We start from the raw sequence: 27,117 nt of genomic DNA on the forward strand, positions 1-27,117 counted from the left end.
CAGCTATGCATTCTTACGTTCCTCAGAGCATTTGGTTTCAAGGGCTGCTCTTTGTAGTTTTATTGAAATTGTCCTTCCATTGGCTTTTCTTGTGGCATCTTATATTCACTATACTCTCGAATTTAGTGATTTATTCTTATAGTTTGCCTCATTGATTCAAGAAATTAGAATTCTATTTTTCCCATTATTAACATTATTTAAGTTATGATTTTCTCATGATACTTCACTTAATGATACTAAATAAATTTATGAATGCCATTAGTTATCCATATCTATTAAAATAATCTGTAATATTCTTCTACAGTTATTTCTTCACTAAAAAATATATATTGAATGTTTATGGGAAAATACTCAATGATTGTATATGTCTACTTTGTGGCAGTTCTCTATCCTTATGTGTTGTAACAGTCGTAAATGTGAAACACATATAGAATTAATTGTTTTTCTTCATTGGTTGTGATTCTAACATAAAAAAGTGAAATAGTGCATTATACATAATCTGTTCAAATAATCCTACCACAGTATTTGAAAGTTGTGTAAATTATATAGTGCTAAAATCTAGAAGTTCTGTGTGGAGCTAACGTGTTGGAACCATAATTTTCTCATAGCCCTTTGCATTTTCTGATTTCTCAGGGTGTAAATAATAGGATTCAGTAAGGGTGTGAAAACAGTGTAAAATACAGCAAGGGTTTTATTGCTTGCGAGACTACCAAATGGCCAGGCATAGATAAAGGTACAAGGTCCAAAGAACAGAGTAACCACAATGATGTGGGCAGACAATGTGGACAGGGCCTTGGAGAGCCCTCCAGATGATCTTTGTTGTACAGTGACCAGGATGACAGTGTAGGAGACGAGCAAGAGAATGAAACAGATAAGAGAGAGCAGCCCACTGTCCGCAATTACAAATAACTGCAGCGTATATGTTTCAATACAAGCTAGTTTGATTACAAGGGGGAGGTCACAAAATATGTTGTCTATTACATTGTGGCTACAGAAAGGCAAATTCACTGTTAGTACCGTCTGGCTGATGGTGTGTATAAAACCAATTACCCATGAAAGTATCACAAACCCACTCAGCAACCTGTGGCTCATGATTGTCCTGTAATGCAGAGGTTTACATATGGCTACATACCTGTCAAAGGCCATGACTATCAAAAGAGTCATCTCAGCACCCCCAAAGAAGTGCATAAAGAACATCTGGGCCATGCAGCCCCACACAGAGATGGTCTTGTGATCAGTGAGCAAGTTTGTGATCATCTTGGGTGTTGTAGCCGTGGAGAGACACATGTCCAGAAAAGAGAGGTTTCCAAGGAGGAAATACATGGGGGAATGAAGGGTGGAATTAAATGTCACTGTGACCATAATGAGAATGTTTCCCACCACAGTGGCACTGTAGATCAAGGAAAATGTCACAAAGAAGAATATTTGAAGTTCCCATCCTCCAGAAAATCCTTGCAAAATAAACTCAGTCATTACAGATCCATTCCTAAGATTCATTTACTCCACTCACAAAGGTTCCAGAAGTTCTTAATAAGCAAAAAGAATAAAAAATGTTACACTTAACAGAATTATCTTTCTATTTCTATTAGTTGGTGATAATAGTTGATGATATGAGAGCATATAATTTTAAATATACCAATGCATCAATGTTTATAATTTGAAGTTATTTTATGTATCACATCACTTTGAAACAGTATTCTTATAGTTACATAGTAATAAAAAAACATTTAAAGGAGTGGAAATTACATTTTCTATTGTTTTATTCTATCAAATTATACTCTCATCAATTGATCTTGACTTTGTCTCTAATTTGTTCCCATAGAAAGATTAGATAGTAATTAATTATTATTTGTTTTGCCAACCACACACACACAAGTACACACACACAAATTAGGGGCTAATTCATACATGGAAGAAAATCTTTGAATTCATTAAAAATAATTTGGGGCCGAGCCCATGGCGCACTTGGTAGAGTGCTGCGCTGGGAGCGCGGCGGCGCTCCCTCCGCTGGTTCGGATCCTATATAGGACTGACCGGTGCACTCACTGGCTGAGTGCCGGTCACGAAAAAACGACAAAATAAAATAAAATAAAATAAAATAATTTGGCTTTTTAATTTCTGTTGTGTAGTATACTAAGAATTTTAGGAAACATGGACTCAGCCTCAGATCTTTTTGAGCTTGTTTTTTCAAATCCTTTGTGTTACCACTGTTTGCAGTAAGGAGCTTATGTGGAGTGTGTATGTGTACGTATAAAGTAGTCTAGAAGTAAATAGTAAGGTGATTCAGTCTTAATGTATAGATTGTAATGTATAATACTAAATCATCTTTACCTAGCTTTTTAGACATTTTTTATAGGATCTAAAGTGATCAGTAACTATTAAATGATTAGTATGTGCCAGACTGTGTTCTAATGTTTCACGTACATTAATGCATTTACTACTCATAACAATCCCGTGACATAAGTAGTTATTGTCCTCATGTTGCATATAAGCAAATTATGATATAGAAATATTTAATGACTGATTTGTGGTTACACAGCTAACAAGGGTCAAAGCTAGCATTTAAGCCCAGTCACTCTGACACCAGAATCTGGCTTGTACCGATATACCATATTGTCTCCAGAATTAAAGGGATATATATGTACAGCCAAATCATTAAGTACTTATTGAATTTGTATGTTCCGTGTAAATTCCTTGGGGGATATGATTCAACAAGTATGTTGAGATCGTTCTGTGTTGCAATTAACTGCACTGTTTTTCTTACATAGAATTATTAATCATTGCCCTATATCTAGAGAATTAACAATTTAGACAGGAATAATCATCAAGCCAAAAATATCAAATAAGCCATACGAGAAACATTTAATTTAGTGTAGGATATATGCAGAATGTAAGAATTTTAAAAGAATAGAGATCAATATCAAGCAACACTTTGAGATGTGACTTCAGGCTTGGCTGTTATCATCTTCAAAACACTTAAGAAATTAAAACAATCTTCATGGCCAGTAAACAAAAAAGAACGAGGGGCAGAGAATGTGTGAGCATATATATAAAGAAAAAAAATTAATAGCAGTAAGTAGGTGTAGTGGCGTATTTAGAAAAGGGACTGAATTAAGATGTGAAGAGAAATGGGAAGTATCTGTTCTATTTTCTCCAATGACCTGTAATTCTCTCCTTGTTTTCCTTTCTACTTAGATTCCTGTCACAATATCCTACCACCATTATCCAAACTTAGCTTCTTTAGGTGCTTTCCTACCTTAGATATTTTTAAGAAATGGATAATGTTTACAAATTAGGAAAAAGAAAGATAAAAATGATGCAGTTCCTGTAGGTCAGCCTCCAGGAGCATGCTAAGGGGTGTTGAACGGTGGGCTCTGGAGGAGCATGTGAGGACAACCGTCCCACCACACCTGGTGCGCAGGGGTGTGTTTCATGCTTATCCTGTGAGTGAGCGAGAACTTTGCCTGTAAGGTTTTGGTGATGATAATTGAGACAATTAGATTTACTTTGGAGAAATGACAAAGGGTGACAACTGTTACATGTAATGAATTGCCAGCTCTAATTTGGGGATGAATAACTGCTGCATGAAATTATATGACCTGTGATACAAGGACAACAGAAAAACTTGGATAAGAAATCAATATAATTAAGCAAAAATTGATTAAGAAAGCTTTATTTTGGCTCATTTTATTTCAGAGGGAAAGCTGGAATTTATTTATGTTGATGACTTTCCCAGCATTTGCTTCTCTTATTCCTCTTCTTTTCCTCAAGCAAGCTTTCTAAAAATCTTTCTTTAGATCTACATTTAATATACCTACTCTTATATTATGAATGTACAAAGACAATATAAATGAAAAAGAAATTTTTAGCTTAGGCACAAATTCTATTAGTGAGGAAAATTTTCTTCCCCCTGACTAATTGATTATATATTTTATTAAGATTACTTTTAGTCAGCAATTTATGATTTGTTCTGAAGGAAATTGAAAGTAGAATAATAACAGGAAAAACTTCATAATTGTTTATTCTCCATATCTTGATTAATAAATAAAACGATCGAGACCTACAAAATTAAGTAAATTTTCCCAGGTTTAGAGGCAGAACTAATTCAAAAAGATGTGGTGGATATTAGGTTAGATGGTGTAGAAATAAGCTCTGGCCAGGCACAGAATGAACACCAAGGATGCAGGTGTTAAATTGGAGTCATTCATACAAATCCAAGATCATAATCCTAAGAGCTTTCCATACAAATCCCTATTAGAAAAGAAATGAACCAAAGCTTGTTTTATTAAATAGTTGGAAATGACCATTTTTGCTCTTGCCTAAGTGTATACAATACCTCTTATGTAATATAAAAATAACTGATTCAAGTAAATATTTGATTTTTCTTTCATTATATTTATTTAAAGAAAATAAACATAATTTCAATCTTGAATGATTTATGTTTTGCAAAGATTATACATACTTAAGCTATAGACCTCAAAAACAGTATGCTTACTGAAAGAAGCCTGACACAAAAGACCATATGTTTTATAATTCCACTTATATGCAATGTCTAGGAAAGGCAAATCTATAGAGACCTAAAGTATATTGGTGGTCACCTTGAGCTGGACAGTGTCTGCAAATTGGCATAAAGTTTCTGTTTGTAGTGATGAAAGGGATTTAAAATAAGTAAGTGGTGACAGTTGCACAACTATGAAAATATAATAATGATCATTGAAATATGTATTTTAAATGGGTGAATTTTATGATATATAGGTTATACTCAATAAAACTTAAGCCATTATACCTTTTTTTGTTTCTATCCTTAAGTTAAAATTCTTTTAAATACAGTTTTCTAGTACCATGCAGCTTCTTAAATCCAAGTAAATTTCACTCTGAGACGATCAAGGACATACTGCAAATCCAATCCAATCTTGTTTTAAAATTTCCTAAAGACCCTTATTTAAATTTCTACTTTTGGCTGCCTTATGCACTTGGAAGCTTGCTATTCTCCTTTTCCTACTATTTGGAATACTCATAATAAGATTCCTGAGTTATTCACATTTTCTTCATTCCTTTGCAGATGAACATCTTCTAAGGATTTCTCCCTCTTTACTCCTTTAAGATCTCATTTCTATTTGTGGTTTAATGGTAAGTTCCATATGTAGATTTTCTGAACATCTAGTTGTCTCTGATAACTGATCTATCATCTGATTCGCCCTCTCAAACTACTTCTCAAACTGTCAACATGACATGCTTATTTACACGTTCTGTCAACATCTGAAGACTGATGAAAACAAAAATACCCCCAATCTGCAAAAAATTATGAGTTGCTTTCTTTTCCATTATTGTCAATGATGGCATGAGTTTTCTGGATAATCAAACTTTATCTTTCTTAATTGTGTTCATCATACTTCATCACTTACCATCTTCACCAAATTTTCCTCTGAAATATAATTTTGAGAGCATATTTCTTTTCAATTTTTGTAGAAATTATTGATTCCAGCTCATTATTATGTGATCTCCCAGTTAGAGAGGATTTGGTGCTTCGAAAGCCAAAGCCTTTTCCTTGTAGCCAGTACAAAATTAATTAAAATACCATCCTCAGTATATTAAAATTCTAATGAATTCGCTCTCTTTAGTATTTCACTTACCTGTTCTAAAGGCACAGTATGAGGAACAGCATGTTCAAGGCATTATTCAAAATTAAAAATCCACTTTTTATTCTGTGATGCTCTTTACATAATTCTGCATAGTCTTTTCTGTCTTTAAAAAAAAAAAGATGTGAACCACTTTGTGGGCAAATTTGCTGAAGCTCTGGGAATTCAAATTTCAGTGGGAGTTGTTAAAACCCTGAGACTTCTGTCCTCCTATGACCAAGAGAGATGTTTACATTTAATTTCAGGCCCTATATCATGCTGTGGTTCTCTCTGAGTGGTGGCTTGATTAAAACAGTCATGACGGGGTTGGTTGATTTGTTGTGATATCCTGAGTGTAGTCAGCTTTGATTTAATGAAACTTCCTTCCCCTCACATTACTGCCAAACTATCCTCTTATCTTCCTTCTAGCAACTTTGTGGGTAACTTTGTAGAGCAATAGTCTCCAAGCTATTCTGAGCACACTTCCTCAATATAAATAATTTATATGTATATGTTATAATGTTACTATTAAAAGCATATATTATTTACAACATAAAATATATTCAGGAAGCAGAACTTTTAAAAGAAAATAAATTACGTTAATAATTTAAAGTTTGACATTATAAATGGTACAACCGTTTCATGTGAACATTTATTTTTTGATTTAAATACTTTGTTTTGAGATATTCAGAGAATATCTGTATGGCACAAAATAGTTTCATAATAAGTATCCATTTCATTATAAAACTTCATAATAAATAGTTGTTTCACAAGATGTTGCTTTTACAAAATAAATCATATTGAAGATTCTGGCATGCTTTGTACCATAGGCTTCAAAGTTTATTTCAATTATTTGTCAACAAAAGATGCTGTGAATAAATTAAAATTGGTTGACATCTGTCACCCCCAAGTCCTTATTTATTTCTGGTTGAATTTATCACTTAAACCATGGCTTAATGCAGATTTTTTCTCATAGACATTGCTTTCATTAAGAGTCATTACAATTGACAAGAAATTTTTTACATATAAATGTTAGAATCATTCATACTTTCATATAGTGTTCAGTAGTGTTTGCTGGCAAAAAATGCATTTTATTGATCATTATATGGCTCATTTTAGCCATTTTTATAGTGGCAGAAAACAAAAGTATTTCCTCAGTGAAATACGGATTTTGTTCTTTTGCTATTTGGTAAGAAACATTAAAAACACTTTTTATTACATTTAGTAAAAAATGTAAAGCCCTCCATTGATTATCCCATGACTAGCAGTATTGCAAAGAAAACTATAGAGATTTTCTTTATTTATTTACTTTTTAAATATTTGATAATCATGATGACTTCATAGCATCACTAGCTAATATGTCAAGGCACAGTACAGATGGTCAAATTCAAGATTAATAATATTGGAAGGAAATCCTTATTGTAAAATAATATTTCTTAATAATTTAGAATATTTTCAGACAGCTTACTGTCAGTGCTGATGGCTTATTTTTTTAATTTGTAATTTAGCTGACAAAGCATTCACAATATGTGTAGTAATGCCACTCTTCCATTTATAGTTATTCACGTGAGGTTTGATAATTAGAATCATCTTTAATCCAAGGTTTTTTTGAAGAAATCTTTTTTATAAGACCCTTATAAATTTTTTGGAGAACAAATTGAGTGAAAATAAGATAATATAATCTTTAAGCACCTCTCTTCCCCTTAATTGGGCATGCCTAAATTGCAATTGGTAGCACTATATTAAAGGAATTGAGAGAACTGCTCTCAGACTTGGTTAACTCACACTTTCCTCAGAAAATTTTAAACAATATATGCAACATATGACCAGGTAACATACAGATTGAATTAGAGCACCCAAAATAATCTGTCCATTAAATATTAGTAAAGCTTATTTTTTATTTTTTATTTTTAATTATCTTTTCAAATTAAAAGAGAAATAAATATTGTTTTGTTCTCCTTGCCTGATTGTCTACAGCCAGTTTTAAATGTATTCATTCTACTTTGGGAAAATGGTTTAAATAACTGACTAACTCAGTCTTCTCTTTTAGATCAACTATGGATTCTGACCTGAGTAAATATTCCACCATGCCCTGGGCTGCTTGGGCCAACAGTTCTTTACTTCTTGATTATCCATCCTAGGTTACTGACTAAGGTACAATCCTGTGATTCTTAAAATATTCCTTCTCTGTCTCAAATGTTTAATACTCTCAATTTATGTTTTCTTTTCTGCATATTCATTGGTAGCAGGGACTGTGCTTATCATACACTTCTATCCCTATTTTGATGTCTTACTTTTGGTGGATTTAATGAGTAAATTTGCTTTCTGTTCTCTAATGTCCTTCAACACGCTAGTGCTGAATATACTCTCCTTTGGTTTCCTCTGCAGATTATACTAAGGACAAATCTTAGTTGTTCTAACTTCAAATTTGTTTTCTGGCAGCATAAATACTTGTAGTGTAGATATTGTTTTGTGAAATTAGGGAACTATTCACAAATAGTTGACGTGGGGCTAAAATGAGGAACTGAAAATAGGCATTGAATTCAACAAGGCTCGGACTTTTATATCCCACCAATCTATGGTATACTTTAAATATGCTAGCTATTTTCTGTTCACTTAATATGTAAGAATATTTTATGCTTCTATTCCTTCCGACATATCTCTGCCTAGAATTTTCTTCTGGCTTCTCTGTGCATCAAGTCTGTACTTAGCATTAAAGGCACAATTGCACTTCTGGGAGAGCTGGTTTCTTTTATGAGCGAGAGTTTTTGATAAAGACCGGAAGTTAGGTTAGGACAAGAACTTTGAAGGGTGTGAGATATTAATCAAAGCAACTTGGAATATATTCTATAGTTAGTGGGCAGCTATTGAAGTAGTCAAATGAAGAGTATGAAGAGAATTGAGTTCAGCAGGTCATGGTAGTGGCACTGAGGAGTAATTACTATGTTATTCCAACAAAGTAGGTTAAAAAAAAAAAATGGCGAAAGCCTGACCTAAGGCCATGGAGGATGATGGACAGGAGGGTTAAATTATCATGCAGAATTGTGAAGATTTGGTAACAGAGTGTGCATCTCTGATGACAGTATGTACAGAATAGAGTGTGGAGTTACAAAATATTGTCTGCTGCAGATTTTATGCATCAGAATCAAATGTTTTTGTAATCAAAAGTGGGGACTTTTGGAATAGCAGAGTGAGTAGCCTGGTGGGCCCTCTCTCAAACATATGACTAGAGAAAAATTTTTTTCTTTTTTTGTTTTTTTCTTTTTCGTGACCAGTAAGGGGATCGCAACCCTTGGCTTGGTGTTGCCTGCACCGCGCTCAGCCAGTGAGCGCACCGGCCATTCCTATATAGGATGCGCTCCCAGCGCAACGCTCCCAGTGCTGCACTCTCCCGATTGCACCACGGGGTTGGCCCTGACTAGAGAAAATTTTAAAGGCAATCACTTATAGTCTCAGGAATTGTCGTAAGACATGTAGAAAAAGGGGAAACATTCAAGAAAACCTACTAAATCTCGGTAAGAACAGCAAGTATGTGCCTTTAAGTCACGACCTCCCCTTCCCATTCCCTCCCAGCCCCAGAATATGGAAGCCCTACTGTAGATGCTCTACTCCAAGCAGGTGTGGGAAAGAAGACAGGGACCGCCTCTCCCCACATCTTCCAGTCTAGGAACACAGTTTTAGGTTTCATCCTGGGAGGCTTACGCCTTAAGTGTTACAGAAGCTTTGTTCCTGGTAGGCTTCAAGGTGAGGAGTGAAGCTATCTTTCCCCACCCAACACCTACTCACAGGGCAGAAGCTCTAATGCAGACATGGTAGGCTGGGAATACTAAGACCCTCTCATCATCTCTGTCCTCCACCTTGTGTGTAGGGCAGAAATTAATGCCAGAAAAGGCAAGCTGAGAGGACCAGGGACTCTCTTCCCTCAGTGCTTACTCATAAAGCAGAGATATCACTTTGGAAGAAGTGGACTGCTGTGCCTGCCCCCAACACAGAGGTTCTGTCCAAGGGGAAAGGCATACTATAAGGATGAAAACTCCACAGCTTCACTGAAAGGGTCTGCTTTTATGAGGGGACAGAGCTTGGAGAGTTCTATGTCTATGATCATTGTCAAAAACACTGGAGATGTTTGTGGAAAACAATTAAGAAGGTACTCATAGCACCATGCTAGTGGTATCAATAAGTCAAGCTGCAGAGCAAACAGAAGTTAACAGAGGGAATCAGGCAAGAGACAGATAAGATGAATCCTACTGTACTTACTTAGGAGAAGGTATGGGCAGGAATGTAAATATTCTTCAAGCCACACACAGATCCATTAACAGATGATGGAATCCTCATAAACACAAGAAGCTTAAGCAAAACCCCTAAGCAGACACTGGCTGAGAAACAAGCAACGCTGAACCAAGAGCAACTCCTAAAAAGCCAGCCTTAAAAATAAATCACACATATTCTTGGCAGTCTGGAGGGCTGTGTGAATGCCCAAATATGGGCACCCTTCAGGAGTGATTGGAGAATGCACATTCTAGTCCTTGACTAAATGTGTGGCAAAAATGAAAACTTCTTGAATTGTGATACCTTTAAGCCACACACACATCTAGTGGTATAGGAACAAATATAACTGGCCATAGGGATTAGTAGCCAAACCTTTGACCAATAAGTGGATATGCTGTCCTTGAGATAACCATATGTAGCCCAGCTAGAAGATTACAAAGAAGAAAAAAAAATTAAAAATTGGGGCAAGGACATCACACGCTGGGCACTGGAAGGGAAACAGACTTCACAGAGTTAGTCAAGCCAAGTCACTAAACAAACAACCAAGCAAACAACAAGAATATCAACACTGGTGGAGGGGGTGATGAGTGAGCAGAGTTGCTATGTTATTTAAAATATCCAGTTTTCAACCAAGAAATGAGACATGCAGAGAAACACAACCGCGTGCTCCATACATGGAAAGAAAGGCAATAGAAACTTCTTTTGTGGGAACCCCCCACAAAACTTAAAAACAGCTGCTATAAATATATTCTGAGAACTAAAGGAAACCATGATTAAAGAATTAAAGGAATGTATGGTGACAATGTCTTAACAAATAGAAAATATCAATAAAGATATAGAAATCATAAAAAATAACCAAATGGAAATTATAAAGCTGAAAAGTGCAATAATTCAAATGAAGAAACCACTAGAAGAGCTCACCAGATTTGAAGGGGCAGAAGAACCAGTGAACTTGAAGATTATCTACAGCAATTATACAATCTCAATAGAGGGAGAAAATGAAGAAAAATGAACAGAGCCTCAGAGAATGTAGAACACCATTAAGTACACCAATGCTTATGTAAACTTTCGTTTCTAGATCAGTCCATTAGTCTGATAGTAATCTTATTAATTTAAACAGAGATTGCTTTCTTTGAGGTTTTCAAGATGGCGGTGGCTGCGGTGGTTGGCGCGGAGTAGCTGAGGTGGAAAAGGCGGCCATTGGGCCTCAGGCAGCCGGGAAACTTGTGGACCTTCCTCTCGCCATCTCTTAAGGGAGGACCGCTGCTGCTGGCCAGTCGTGGGGGGTGACCGCCATTTTGCCCCCAGCAGGAGAGGCTGCCTCACTTACAGGCAACAGCTTTGAAGTGTGGAGCAGGAAAAGAACTGTTTCTTAGCTGCAAAAGCGAGTCTCGAAACAGGGAACACGGCGCCAGGGCTGCTGTGGATGCAGACAGGATCCCGGAAGCCGGGGCCGCGCTGAAGGCAGCCTGCTGCCCTATTCAGGATTCGAGGTTTCAGGCCGGCATTAAAGAAGACTCCTGGGAGCGCCCAAGCCGCGCCGCGACTGAACAGCCCGAGGCGGCAACGGCCGAGAACGGGGAAGGCAACAAACCAGAGACAGAGAGCGAGCACCCAACCTGGCACAACCCTGTGAGTGACCCTTGGCCCAATACTGTTCGGGGGGCGAATGCCCACCCGGCTCCCGCCTGCACCACCAGGCCACTCACCGCCCCGGTGCTGTCTCCATTTTCCCAGGTCCTGGAGCTCCGCCCGGCTCGGACATCACTGAGCCTTCCCACTTGCTTGGCCTGGCGCAGGGGTTTCTGGAGCTTGTGGACCGGCCTACCCTCCCATTCCCTCCGCAGTTCTCTGGCGGGTTGGTGGCGTGGGGCGTCCCCGGCCAGTGTCGGGAGGGCAAGGAAGTACGGGAGGGGCGACTGTCACTCCACCACACCCTGTACTCCGGCCCCAGTAAACTTCCTGTTACTGGGAGGCAGATACCATCTCTGCAGCCACCAGTTTGGAAAAAAAGCCTAACGAATTTCTGGTTGGGAATAGTGTGGTAGGAGAGTTCCCAGGTCCGCTTGAACCTGCCGGAGAGCAGGCTGCAGGCGGGCGCTAGACTCGGTTTATAACGGGGGGATACAGAGGTGAACAAGACCCAGAAAGATCTACATAGTGCTACAAAGGCACCCAGAGAGACCGGTCGTCTGTGCCTAGCAGAAACCTGGTAGACTTCCTGGGCAAGGCGGTGCCGAGCAGGGTCTTGAAGGCCCAGCTGATAGACGAGGGGTGCAGAAGACACGCCCCAGCCCAGCACAGTGCGCACAGAGTGGGGAGACATGCGACCAGGGAGGCGGAGACTCGACAGAAACCACACACCCTGTGGGGTCGCCACTGCACGATCTAACAGCCTGGGCCAGAGCACACGGAATGGGGAGAAGTCCTGCACAGGAAGTGAAAGCTCAAAAGAGATCACACACCCTGTGGTATGTGATCCACAAGCCCAGCAGAGTCCAAGCTGACCAAAAAGGTGGCTCCCCGGAGAAGCCCGAGACCCTAGGCAACCACACACACAAGGCACTAGAGGCCAACTGAGCAGTCACGGAGGGAGCCATACCAAATTGGCAACCACAGCAACATCCTAGTTAGTCATTAGTCTCAAACCGGTGGACTGTGAAACCCCCTGCCACAATAAATAAACATCAAAACAAAGATACCAGAAATACAAAAAATCAAGAAAGTACACCACCAAAAGTTAATAAATCTCAAACTCTAGATCCTATAGAACAAGAAGCCCTTGAAATAACTGACAAGGAATTTCGAGTGATAATTCTAAGGAAACTGAATGAGATACAAGAAAACTCAGCTAGACATCATGATGAAATGAGGAAAAGTATACAGGATCTGAAAGAGGAAATGTACAAGGAAATCAATGTCCTGAAAAAAAATGTAGCAGAACTTGCTGAACTGAAGAAGTTATTCAGTGAAATAAAAAACACAACGGAGAGATTAACCAGCAGGCTTGTCGAAGTTGAAGAGAGAACCTCTGAACTTGAAGATGGGCTGTTTGAAATAACACAAGCAGACAAAAAGAAAGAAAAAAGAATCAAGAACATGGAAGAAAATCTGAGAGAGATATCAGACAACCTTAAGCGATCAAATATCCGAGTCATGGGTATTCCAGAAGGGGAGGAAAATGGAGATTCCATTGAAAAGATATTCAACAAAATAGTGGCAGAAAACTTCCCAGGTATAGGAAAAATCACAGATCTTCAGATCCAGGAAGCTCAACGATCTCCAAATGTATTCAACCCAAAAAGACCTTCTCCAAGACATGTCGTAGTCAAATTGGCAAAACTCACAGACAAAGAGAGAATCTTAAAAGCGCAGGAGAGAAGCGTCAAATCACCTATAAGGGAGCCCCAATCAGGCTAACATCAGACTTTACATCACAAACCCTAAAAGCTAGAAAGGAATGGGATGATATTTTCAAAATACTAAAAGACAAAGATTGCCAGCCAAGAATACTCTACCCTGCAAGGCTATCCTTCTGAAATGAAGGGCAAATAGTATATTTCTCAGACAAACAAAAACTGCGGGAGTTCACTACCACACGACCACCCTTACAAGAAATCCTCAAGGGAGTACTGGGTTTGGTTCCTGAAAAATAACTACCACTGCCATAAAAACCCAAGAAAAATCTAAACCCGCTAGTATAATAAAAATGGCATTCATGAAGAGAAAACAAGTTAACAAAACACTACCTACAACCTAAGGAACCAACAAACAAAGAAACCAGACAGTAAATCAGAAAGCTAGAACAAAAGACACCTAAGACAACGAAACAACCAATAAAATGCTAGGAATAAATCAACACTTTTCAATAACAACTCTTAATGTAAAAGGCTTAAATTCCCCAATTAAAAGACACAGATTGGCTGATTGGATCAAAAAGGAGGACCCAACTATATGCTGCCTACAAGAGACCCACCTCACCCATAAAGATTCACACAGACTAAGAGTGAAAGGATGGAAAAAGATTTACCATGCAAACGGAAAAGAAAAACGAGCTGGAGTAGCTATTCTTATATCTGACAAAATAGACTTTAAACTAAAAACCATAAAAAGAGACAATGAGGGACACTACTTATTGATAAAAGGACTGATCCATCAAGAAGACATAACAATCATAAATATGTACGCACCCAATGTTGGAGAAGCCAGATTTATAAAACAAACGCTATTAGACCTAAAGAAGGAAATAGACACTAATACCATAATAGCAGGGGACCTGAACAACCCACTGTCAATATTAGACAGATCATCTAGGCAAAGAATCAGTAGAGAAACACAAGATATAAACAAGACTCTAGACCAATTGGAATTGGCAGATATCTACAGAACATTCCACCCAACAACCTCCGAATATTCATTCTTCTCAGCAGCACATGGATCATTCTCCAGGATAGATCACATATTAGGTCACAAATCAAGTCTAAGTAAATGCAAAAAAAATTGGAATTATCCCATGTATCTTCTCAGACCACAATGGATTAAAAGTAGAAATTAATAACAAACGAAATTCTGGAAACTATACAAACACATGGAAATTAAACAGCATTCTACTTAATGACATATGGGTCCAAGAAGAAATCAAGCAGGAAATCAAAAAATTTATTGAAACTAATGAAAACAATGATACATCATACCAAAACCTGTGGGATACTGCAAAAGCAGTATTGAGCAGGAAATTTATTGCATTAAACGCTCACTTCAGAAGAATAGAAAGATGGCAAGTGAACAGCCTAACACTTCACCTTAAAGAACTAGAAAAACAAGAACAATCCAAACCTAAGTTAGCAGACGGAAAGAAATCATTAAGATCAGAGCATAACTGAATGAAATTGAAAACCAAAAAACAATTCAAAAGATCAACGAATCAAAAAGTTGGTTTTTTGAAAAGATAAATAAAATTGACAAACCATTAGCATGGCTAACAAAAAAAAGAAGAGAGAAGACTCAAATAACCAAAATTAGAAATGAAAAAGGCGATATTACAACTGATTCATCTGAAATACAAGGAATCATTTGAGACTACTATAAACAACTATACGCCAACAAATTTGAAAATCTGGAGGAAATGGATAAATTTCTGGACACACACAAGCTCCCAAAACTGAACCATGAAGACGTAGAAAATTTGAACAGACCAATAACAATAAAGGAGATTGAAGCTGTTATCAGAAGGCTCCCAACAAAGAAAAGCCCAGGACCAGATGGATTCACAGCAGAATTTTACCAAACATTCAAAGAGGAATTGACACCGATTCTTTACAAATCTCCCAATCTCATTCTATGAAGCAAACATCATCCTGATACCAAAACCAGGTAAATATATAACCAAAAAAGAAAACTACAGGCCAATATCCTTGATGAATATAGATGCAAAAATCCTCACTAAAATACTAGCAAACAGAATACAGCAACACATACGTAAAATTATTCATCACGATCAAGTGGGATTCATCCCAGGGATGCAAGGTTGGTTCAACATACACAAATCAATAAATGTGATACACCATATTAATAAACTCAAACACAAGGACCATATGATCATCTCTATAGATGCTGAAAAAGCATTTGATAAAGTTCAGCACTCATTCATGACAAAGACCCTCTATAAGTTAGGTATAGAGGGAAAGTATCTCAACATAATTAAAGCCATATATGCCAAACCCACTGCCAATATCATCCTGAATGGGGAAAAGCTGAAAGCTTTTCCTTTAAGAACAGGAACTAGACAAGGATGCCCACTCTCACCACTCCTATTCAACATAGTGTTGGAAGTACTAGCCAGAGCAATCAGAGAAGAGAAGGAAATAAAGGGCATCCAGATTGGAAAAGATGAAGTCAAACTGTCCCTGTTTGCAGATGACATGATCCTATATATCGAACACCCTAAAACCTCTACAAAAAAACTCTTGGAATTGATAAATGATTTCAGCACAGTAGCAGGATAAAAAATCAACACGCAAAAATCAGTAGCATTTCTTTTCTCCAATAGTGAACATGCAGAACGAGAAATCAAGAAGCCTGCCCATTTACAATAGCCACCAAAAAAATAAAATACTTAGGAATTGAGTTAACCAAGGAGGTGAAAAATCTCTATAATGAGAACTACAAACCACTGCTGAGAGAAATTAGAGAGGCTACAAGAAGATGGAAAGATATCCCATGCTCTTGGATTGGAAGAATCAACATAGTGGAAATGTCCATACTACCCAAACTGATATACAAATTCAATGCAATCCCCATCAAAATTCCAAAGACATTTTTCTCAGAAATGGAAAAAACTATCCAGATATTTATATGGAACAATAAAAGACCATGCATAGCCAAAGCAATGCTGAGCAAAAAAAATAAAGCTGGATGCATAACACTACCTGACTTTAAGCTATACTACAAAGCTATAATAACCAAAACAGTATGGTACTGGCATAAAAACAGACACACTGACCAATGGAATAGAATAGAGAATCCAGAAATCAACCCACACACTTACTGCCATCTGATCTTTGACAAAGGCACCAAGCCTATTCACTGGGGAAGGGACTGCCTCTTCAGCAAATGGTGCTGGGATAACTGGATATCCATATGCAGGAGAATGAAACTAGATCCATACCTCTCACCGTATACTAAAATCAACTCAAAATGGATTAAGGATTTAAATATACACCCTGAAACAATAAAACTTCTTAAAGAAAACATAGGAGAAACACTTCAGGAAATAGGACTGGGCACAGACTTCATGAATCCGACCCCAAAAGCACGGGCAACCAAAGGAAAAATAAACAAATGGGACTATATCAAACTAAAAAGCTTCTGCACAGCAAAAGAAACAATTAACAGAGTTAAAAGACAACCAACAGAGTGGGAGAAAATATTTGCAAAATATACATCTGACAAAGGATTAATATCCAGAATATATAAGGAACTCAAACAACTTTACAAGAAGAAAACAAGCAACCCAATTAAAAAATGGGCAAAAGAGCTAAGTAGGCATTTCTCTAAGGAAGATATCCATATGGCCAACAGACATATGAAAAAATGCTCAACATCACTCAGCATCCGGGAAATGCAAATCAAAACCACACTGAGATACCATCTAACCCCAGTTAGGATGGCTAAAATCCAAAAGACCCTGAACGATAAATGCTGGCGAGGCTGCGGAGAAAAAGGAACTCTCATACATTGTTGGTGGGACTGCAAAATGGTGCAGCCTCTATGGAAAAGCGTATGGAGATTCCTCAAACAATTGCAGATAGATCTACCATACGACCCAGCTATCCCACTGTTGGGAATATACCCAGAGGAATGGAAATCATCAAGTCGAAGGTATACCTGTTCCCCAATGTTCATCGCAGCACTCTTTACAATAGCCAAGAGTTGGAACCAGCCCAAATGCCCATCATCAGGTGAGTGGATACGGAAAATTTGGTACATCTACACAATGGAATACTACTCAGCTATAAAAACGAATGAAATACTGCCATTTGCAACAACATGGATGGACCTTGAGAGAATTATATTAAGTGAAACAAGTCAGGCACAGAAAGAGAAATACCACATGTTCTCACTTATTGGTGGGAGCTAAAAATTAATATATAAATCCACACACACACACACACACACACACACATACAAAAAAAAAAAAAAAAAACGGGGGGCGGTGGAAGAAGATATAACAACCACAATTATTTGAAGTTGATACGACAAGCAAACAGAAAGGACATTGTTGGGGGGGAGGGGGGGAGGGAGAAGGGATGGAGGTTTTGGTGATGGGGAGCAATAATCAGCTACAATGTATATCGACAAAATAAAATTTTTTAAAAAAAAGGAAATAAAAAAAATAAAAAATAAACAGATTGCAGGAAAAATAACAGCTTTAGGTAATTAGTTAAAAGTAAGGTATTTAATTTAGTTTTTACATTTTGGGCTAGAGATGCATTCAAGATACCTGGGGAAGGGTACAGTAGGAAGTTGAAAATAAAAATGTGTGTGTAGCTTAGAAATAAGGAGCAAAAAGGAAAAGATGATATTACCAAGAATCCATAACTGCAGAGAGCAACTACTGCCTCAAAGTCTGGGTGAGCAAAAAAGGAAATGCTATTACCCAGAGCTCATAATTGCTGTTGGCACAGTGCTGTCATCGCTGCTGTTGCAACATCTTTCCTGCGACTAAGAATTGAAGAGCTCACACAGTTATTGACCTTCAGGAGCATTGGAGCCTTCAATCTTCCTCAAGCTGCTGGGCACCCCACCAATATTTCTAGAGTCCACAATTGTGTGCTATTGCTGCTTTACTGAGGCAGAGAAATATAAGGCTTCTTCCCTTTTCTCACCTTCCTATATCATGTGAGTGCCAAGTTTGCAAGAGGATTTCGGAAATGTAATCTTCAGGCTTGTAGCTCCCTCCTATAGAGAGGAGACTATAGAAGAACTAATTCTGGGCTGAACATCAGCAGACAAACATGTAGAATGTTCCCCTTTGGCTACCCAGTATGCAAACACACCATTCTACCTTTATTTAAACTTCCAAAGAATTACAATAACTTCAGTATTAAGATGCATCTATCCTGCATGCATATTAAAACACTATCCCCCATTTCTCCAAATTGAAAGAAAAAATTCCTGTTCGTTGTTATATGCATGTCTGTGTGTGTTGATATCTTTTAATTCAGTCTAAATCCCACATGAATATTCTGTAACCTAGAGACAAAATTGTAAAGTTAATCACCATCTCTTTGATAAGGAAAACAAAACAAAAGTCCTGGGAATTTGTGAACAAATAGGTTTAGGAAAAAATATTCATAGCTTCTATGAACATCATTTTACTAATGGATCATGGGGCTCAATATTTACCTTCCTTTGCTGCCTATTGCATACTCCTTTTGGCTTTATTCACATCTCTGATGATGATGACTCTTTCTTTACATGGTGGAATTAATGAATATTTTATTTTTACTGGGTTATGTAATTTCCACTTTCTATTACTACTTGATATACAAATACTATGAGGTACCACAGCAAATTGCTATGGTTTCAGACATGGTCTTTCCTATCTTACTGTATAACAGCAATCCTAGTAGATCTTGATAATTGAGGTCAATCATTTAGCTGGTTTTAATAAGCTCTTTCCTATGGATCAGAAGCAAAAGGAGACTGAAATGTCTTGGTGACTGTTTTACTTTCAGATTAATGGAAAACTATTTTATTCTCTTAGTAGAAAGATTTATTTACTGGGAACTATGATCTGTAAAGGAGAGAACAGGAAACAAAAATTTATAAATGTAGATCAAAAATATTTTTAGTTAGAAAAGATTTTTGTAGTTAGGTATAGGATCTAATTTTTGGTGTAATACAATTTCTGTGGTAAGTTTGTTAAATTTTCTAATACTCAGTTTTATTTCCTTTTGATAATATGTAAACAATATTTTTTATTTTCGTTGTTGTAAAGATAGGAGAAAATTCATGCAAGTGCCTCATCTAAAGTTAGAACCCAATAAATGATATTTAAAATATGATTTAAAATTTGCAGCAAATTAGATGAGAAATTCATTTTCAAGTATTTCAAGTCAGTGAATTAAACTAAATTCTGAAGTAGGAATGATGTATCATTGTTTTTATACATAAGTTTAATACTGATGTTTCTTTGTATTTTATCCAGTGCTGATTTCCAATAAGTTTTCATATATTCATTTAAAGTCAGAATTTCAACACAGCAGATCAGAGATGCAGTTTCAGGTGCTTCATTTCAGTGAACTGAAATAAATTATGAACTGGAAATGATGTCTCATTTTTTCACGTAAGTTCTATACCAATGTTTCTGGACTATTTCCAACACTAATTTCCAATGAGTTTTTATATGTGCAATTAAAATCAAACTTTCAGCAGGGTGGAGGAAAGATGAACTTTCAGTTACTTAATTACAGTGAATTGAACTTAATTCTGAATGAGCAAAAATATATATAATTTAATTTATAGACAAATAAAATTACCACATAAGGGAATGCTTTATTAGAATGGTTTGTACTTGGATAAAAATTTAAGGTGTTGTGTTACATATATGCTTATGTAGGGAAGGGTTATTATTTCCCAAAATGTGGCTTATGTTTGGTACACAATCATACACTACAATGTCCTTGGATTATGATGATGATAACAATGATGAAGATGCTTTTGATGATTATAATATTTCAGTTAAAAGGTTGATCTGGAACTCAAATGCTTTGTGTTTATTTTTCTTAATGCTTTCTTTGTGTCTTTATTCCTGAATGTGCAGGTAATTGGATTTAAAAGGGGAGTAAGAATTGTATAAAACACAGACAGGATCTTATCAATGGAGACACCACTGAATGGCCATACATAGGTAAAGATGTAAGGTCCAAAGAACATTACCACTACCATAATGTGGGCTGAAAGAGTAGACAAAGCCTTTGAGAACCCCCTGGAAGAGCAATGATGAACAGTAATCAGGATGATGCTATAGGAGATGAACAGAAAAATGAAACAGAACAAAGAGAGTAGTCCACTGTCTACAATGAGTAATAGCTCCAGGATGTAAGTTTGATTACCTGAGGCAGATCGCAAAAAAAAAAAAAAAAACTATCCACAATATCAGGACCACAGAATGGCAAAGTCACCGTGAAAGCATTTGGCTTACAGTGTGTACAAAACCGATGGTCCAGGGGAGAAGTGCGAGTCCAATGCAAACATAACGGCTCATAATATTTTTGTAATAGAGGGGTCTGCATATGGCAATGTATCAATTACAATTGCAACGAGCAACATCATTTCACTTCCACCTAAAAGGTGAAGGAAAAACATCTGGGTCTTGCAGGCTTCATAGGACATGGTCTTATATTCAGCAATTAGGTCATAGATCATTTTAGGAATAGCAAAGGAGGCCAGGGACATATCAATAAAGAAGAGGTTGGCCAGTAGAAAGTACATGGGAAAGTGCAGTTCAAGGTCCAGTTTTACTACAAGGATAATGATGAGGTTATCTAGCACGATGAATATGTAGATAATGGAAAAAATAAGAAGAAGAAAATTTGTAGCACACAAGACTCTGTGAGCCGCAACATAATAAACTCAGACACAATGGAGTAATTTTGTTTTTCCATTTGTTTGGCTGTTGGCATATATTATCCAAAACAAAATAAAACCAGGTTAAATTCTGTGAGCTAAAGTTGAAAGATGAAATACATTTTCATTTAACTTTGCTTCCTAAAATCCACGGAAGTGTGTAAAAAGAATCAAAACTATTGAACAGCAATAAACCCAAACATTTTTAAAAAGTAGACAATTTCTCAACAAAGATTATGAAGAATATCTTCCATAAGCCAAGATGTTTGAAAAAAATTGAAGCCTTCAATATATAACTTATGTCTATACTAATTTTGAGAAAAATGAATACCTCCATTGGTGAGATGGTGTAATAGTTTCACACCATCTTTTTAGAATTTGAGGAACAGATTTATTCATCCTCCATGGACAAAGAAGAGGGTCCTTCCATCTTGAAATGTATTTTGACACTCCAAAAGAGTAAGGCACATGTAAGTGAAGGAGAGACAAGATGGTTTTCTGATTGAGAAGGATCAAGAAAAATGAAATTGATTAAATAGAATAGGGGACATTGACAATTTAGGAGTCAGTTCTGTAGTTACTGCTAAATGTCAGATAAACAGAGATGATAAACACAGACCCATGTGGAGTAATGCTCATTTAAACATGAATAATGATAGACCCAAATTTTGAAACAAAATGTCAAGGAAGATACGCTATATATCAAAGAAGAGATAAGAATACAATTTTTTAGTGAAAGCTGAAATAAACAAACAAAAAAATGAAAAAAACCTCTAGAAATCATTTATATCTGACCATAGACCTTACTAATAGAAATAGACACAATGTAGTTTTTGAATATTTAAATATTTTGAAATATTTTAAGAATTCAGATAAGTGCAAGAATAATATAGTATAATTTTTCATACTATTTTTCAGAATTAACAAATATTGATATTTTCATCATTTTGCTTCATAATTTTTAAATAATATGAAAAATACTAGCAAAGGTGAAATTCACTTATCATCTTATTACTTTGTGTGTGGTTTGTTAAAAAAAAATGAATGAATGGTATCCTGTCATTAAAAATTTTACAAAGAAAAATTTTATCATTTCTAACTAATTACTATTATGAAAATGGGGCAAATAATATATATGTACATGCCTATTTATGTTTAAAAGACTTTTTCAAGCTTAGATTACCAGAAATGGAATTACTAGGTCATTTTCAACTCATCAAATAATGCCAAAATTCTCAACAAGGGGTTGTGCAAATTTGCATGTCTACATCCTCACAAATTTCATATTTTTTTAATTGGTGATGCATATTCATGGAGCACAAAATTGACCGTCACCATCTGTGCCCAAGATGTAATAATCACCATCAATACTGTCATCACGCCCGTTGCCACAAATTGCAGTTATTCCCCATGTCTTTCACCCAACCTCTTTCTAATATCCCTCCCCATACCTTCCTCCATCCTCCTCAACCCTAGGTCTGTTGTCTCCCTCTGCAAGTCCAATGCTCCACTGTGGTCTTCCTTTTCTTCCTTCTTTTTCTCTTAGTCTCCACTTATGAGTGACTGCATGGAATATTTTTCCCTCTTTGTGGGGCTTGTTTCACTTAACATAATTTTCTCCAAGATAATCCATGTTGCTGTGAATGGCAGAATTTCATCCTTTTTTATGTCCAAGTAGTATTCCATTGTGTATGTATACCATATTTTCCTTATCTAGTTATGCATCAATGAATATTTAAGTTGAATTCATGTCTTGGCTGTTGAAAATAGAGCTGCAATAAACATTGGACTGCAGTATCCCTTTGATATGATGATTTCCATTCCTTTGGTATATACCCAGAAGTGGGATTGCTGGATCATACGTTACATCTATCTGTAGTTGTATCAGAAATTTCCATACTGTTTTCAATAGTGGCTGTACTAATTTACAGTACCAAAATTTAATATATTTTTAGCCCTCATTCTAACCACTATTTTTTATTGTAGGAATTCAAGAATGGCTCAGCTTAGGAAATTTAAATGTGCCCATTATTTTTAAAGTCATCTGTGTATTCAACTTACTCCCAATCTAAATTTCAGCAGATTTTTTTTTTCTTTTTAATTGATGAGTTGATTGTAAAATGTATATTGAAATGCAAAAGGATGAGATAAGCCAAGGCAATCCTGAAGAACAAAACTGGATAATTATGCTATCTATACTAAGACCTACTATCAAACTACATAATAAGACAGTTTGATGTTGGCTGAAGAATATAAAGTAAACCATGACAACTAACCTATTCCCATGATACCACCATTAATCCATTCATGAGGTAGGAGCCCTCATGACCTAATCACCTCTTAAGGTCCCACCTCCTAATACCTTTACATTGCCAATTAAATTTCAACATGAGTTGTGAAGAGGATATTGAAAGTATACTATCTTTCCCTGCCCTCCCCAAACTCATGCCTTTCTTACATAAAAAAATACATTCATTCCATCCCAATAGCTCCAAAAGTCCAAACTCTTTCCAGCATCAACTCGAAAGTCCAAAGTCTAAAGTCTCATTTGAATCAAATACAGGTGAGACTCGAGGCATGATTCTTATTGAGGCAAATTCTTCTCCAGCTGTGAGTCCGTGAAATCAAAACAAGTTATCTACTTTCAAAATGCAATGGCAGGATAGATATAGAATAGACATTCCCATTCCAAAATGGAGAAAAAGGCAATAAGAAAGGGGTACCTTGTCCCAAGTAAGCCCAAAACACAACAGGGAAAGCAATACGTTTTAAAGCTGGATAATAATCTTTTGACTCCATGCCCCACATCCTTGGCACACTGGGGTAGGGGTTGGGTCCCCAAGGCCTTGGACAGCCTCACCCTCATGGTTTTGCTGGGCTCAGCCCACACTTCAGCTCTACTGAGTTGCAGTTTTGTGCCTGCATCTCTCCCAGGCTCATGTTGCATGATGGTAGCTCTACAGTTCTGGAAACTCCAAGGTGACCCCAATCCCATGGCTTCATTAGGCGTTGCCCAGGGGGGCTCCCTCTGGTGGCTTTTGACCTCACAGTTCTTCCACTCAGCATTTCCCTAGTAGGGGTTCTCTGTAGTGGCTCCATCTCTGTGACAAATCTTTGCCTAAGCCCCCAAGATGTCCTCAACATACTTTGAAATCTAGGTAGAGGAAACCATGCACCCAAAGCTAGTGTGTACTGCATGCCTGCAAAAACAGCACCATGTTGACACTGTTCTGGTTTACAACCTGCAACTTTTGAAGTGGTGGGTTGAGCTTCATTTGGGCCCACTCGAGCCATGGCTGGGGTAGCTGAGGAGTGCTGTGCCAGAATGCAGGGAGCACAGATCTAAGGTGGCTCCAGGCAATGAGCCCTTGGAAGGTGCCTCAGGCTCATCCCTCAAAACCATTCTGCCTTCCTAGAGTTCTGGACCTGTTATGGAAGGGGGGGCCTAGATCTCTGAAATGCTTTTGGGTTCTTTCACTGTCTTGATAAATAGCACTTGACCGCCTTCTATCTATGGTAATCTCTTTAGCAAGGGTCACTTGGCCACACCCTTGGTTTGCTCTCCTAAAGGTACCTTTTCACTCTTTAAATGGCTAGGCTGTACATTTTCTAAATCTTTCCACTCTGCTTCCCTTTTGATTATAAATTTCTTCTCCAAGGCAATTCTTTGCTGTTGCATCTCACTGTATGTGGTTAAATGTAGCTACATAGCAGTCTTAATGCTTTGCTGCTTAGATATTTATTCTGCCAGATATCCTAGTTCATCACTCTTAAGTTCTGCATGTTATAAAGTGCTAGGACATGGACACGATTACACCAAGTTCCTTGCAACTGTGTAACAAAGATGGCCTTTACTCAAGCTTCCAGTACCTATTCTTCAGTTCCATATATGAACTCATCAGAATTGCCTTTCCTGTCCATATTTCTATCAACATTCTGGTCACAACCACTTAAGAAAACTCTCAAAAGATTCAGACTTTCCTTACATCTCCGCCCTTCTGAGCCCTTACCATAATCACCTTTAAAGAGCCATTCATGGCAATACAGGATTTCTCTAGCCTGCTCCTTTGAACTCTTCCACCCCTCTACCCCTTACCCAGTTCCAAAGCTGTCTCCATATTCTCAGGTATTTTTTACAGCAACAGCCCCACTTCCTACTACCAATATTCTGCTTTAGCCCATTTTCTGCTGCTATAACAGAATACTACAGATTGGGTAATCTTATAAAGAAAAAAAATGATTTATCACAGTTCAGAAGGCTGGGAAGTCCAAGAGCATGGCTCTGGCATCTAGCAAGGCCTTTGTGTGCATCATAATACGGCAGAAGGGCAAGTGACAGTGCAAGACAGAAAAACTGGGGGCCGACTTCATCCTTTTATCAGGAGCTCACCATCATTCTTGTGACTATCCCATTCTTGTGATAATGGCATTAATCCATTCATGAGGGCAGAGCTCTCATGACTTAATCACCTATTAAAGGTGCCACTTCTTAACACAGTTACACTGGCAATTAAATTTCAACATCATTTTTGTAAGGAACATTGACATCATGGCACTTATATAAAATTAACAAGTTAAAATAGCAAAGTACATAATGTTATTTATCACATTAAAAATAGAAATTCAATTTTGGTCAGGATGCAAGATGGGGATATACAAATTCTTATATACTACTTTTTGTACGTTGGCACAATATTTGGGGGAGGAGATTTGGCATGTTATCATAAATTTAAAAGTTTTACAACAGTTTAATGAAGAACCTCCACTTCTGAAATTTATAACCTAAGATTTCAAATACAAATAATATTGCTCATTGTAGCATTGTCTTTTATACTTGAATATTGAAAAGCACCTCAGAATCCCATCATCAATGAAATGATTTAGAAATGGAAATGTCTATATGCTATATAAAAATTGTGAGATACACATATCATTAAATTTTAAAATGTTATACTTTAGAATATAATAAAATTTTAATGAAATATTATACACACATGTATATAAATTTTATACAAATCTCAGAGAAACATAAATTCATTTAACTATCAACAATGCTTATCTCTAGTGTATTGGCTTATAGGGTTTAACTCTGATTCTAATTTCTATATGTTAAAAATCAGTAAAATTCCATCAGATTAAATTAGATTCTAGTACTGGACAGATGACCCTCAAATGTAGTTGTCATTTAGCTATCAAGGACTTCAAATTAGAAAATAATTTATTTTACATATAGATATAAATAATTTTTAAAATGATCTGTGATAACCTGAGGTTTGTGATTATAACTAGTTTTACTGGTTCATTTACTACCTAAAACATTTAGAGTTATAGCAGTGCTGAGAACTAAGGTTGATGACTATTGATTAGACAATCTGCTACGGATAGTCTGGATTGCAAATATATTCTAAATCACATTTTGAGAAGGCACCTTCACTAGAGAGGCAGAAAGATGTCTACTGTCCTTTTTCCCACCAGCCCTTCCAAAGTATCCTCCAAGAATTACTAGGAAAATTCCTGAAAAGATGAACAATGAAGGAGATAAATCTGTCTGATATTAAAATGTACTATAAAACTAGAGTAATTAACATGATACTTTACTTTCATAAGAATATACAGAATGATAAATACATGTAAGAAACGTGTGAGTTCAGAAACAGAATCATAAATTAAAAATGTGTTATTTAAACATGGATGGACCTAGAGACAATTATATTAAGTGAAACGAGTCAGGCACAGAAAGAGAAATATTACATATTCTCACTTATTTGTGGGAGCTAAAAATAAATAAAATACACAAATAAACTGCGGGGGTGAGGGGGGTGGGAGAGGGAAGAAGACACAACAATTACACTTCCTTGAAGTTGATAGGACAAGCGAACAGATATGAGGTTGTTGGGAGGGAGGGGGAGGGGGAAGAGGGAGGGAGGTTTCAGTGATTGGCCATAATAATAAACCACATTGTATATTGACAAAATAAAATAAAATAATATTTAGATTAAAAAAATGTGTTGTTTAGGATAAAGGTGACTTTCAAATCATTGGGAATTTATTTGGAAAATAAATAAGACTAGTTAGCTGCTAGAGACTTAAAAAATTC

The 27,117-nt window shown here is 36.7% G+C and overlaps 1 protein-coding gene and 1 pseudogene across 1 annotated transcript; both read right to left on the reverse strand.

Annotated features, from left to right (window-relative positions):
• Window positions 1–558: 558 nt before the first annotated feature.
• LOC134373792 (olfactory receptor 4L1) lies at window positions 559–1,497 on the reverse strand. The gene has a single exon (XM_063091813.1). The coding sequence runs from the start codon at window positions 1,495–1,497 to the stop codon at window positions 559–561; it is 939 nt and encodes a 312-aa protein (XP_062947883.1).
• An 18,635-nt stretch (window positions 1,498–20,132) lies between these two features.
• Window positions 20,133–23,819, reverse strand: LOC134372646 (olfactory receptor 4K3-like; annotated as a pseudogene).
• Between the last annotated feature and the right edge of the window lie 3,298 nt (window positions 23,820–27,117).

The sequence above is a fragment of the Cynocephalus volans genome, chromosome 3 (assembly GCF_027409185.1).
Source record: "Cynocephalus volans isolate mCynVol1 chromosome 3, mCynVol1.pri, whole genome shotgun sequence".
Lineage (NCBI taxonomy): Eukaryota > Metazoa > Chordata > Mammalia > Dermoptera > Cynocephalidae > Cynocephalus > Cynocephalus volans.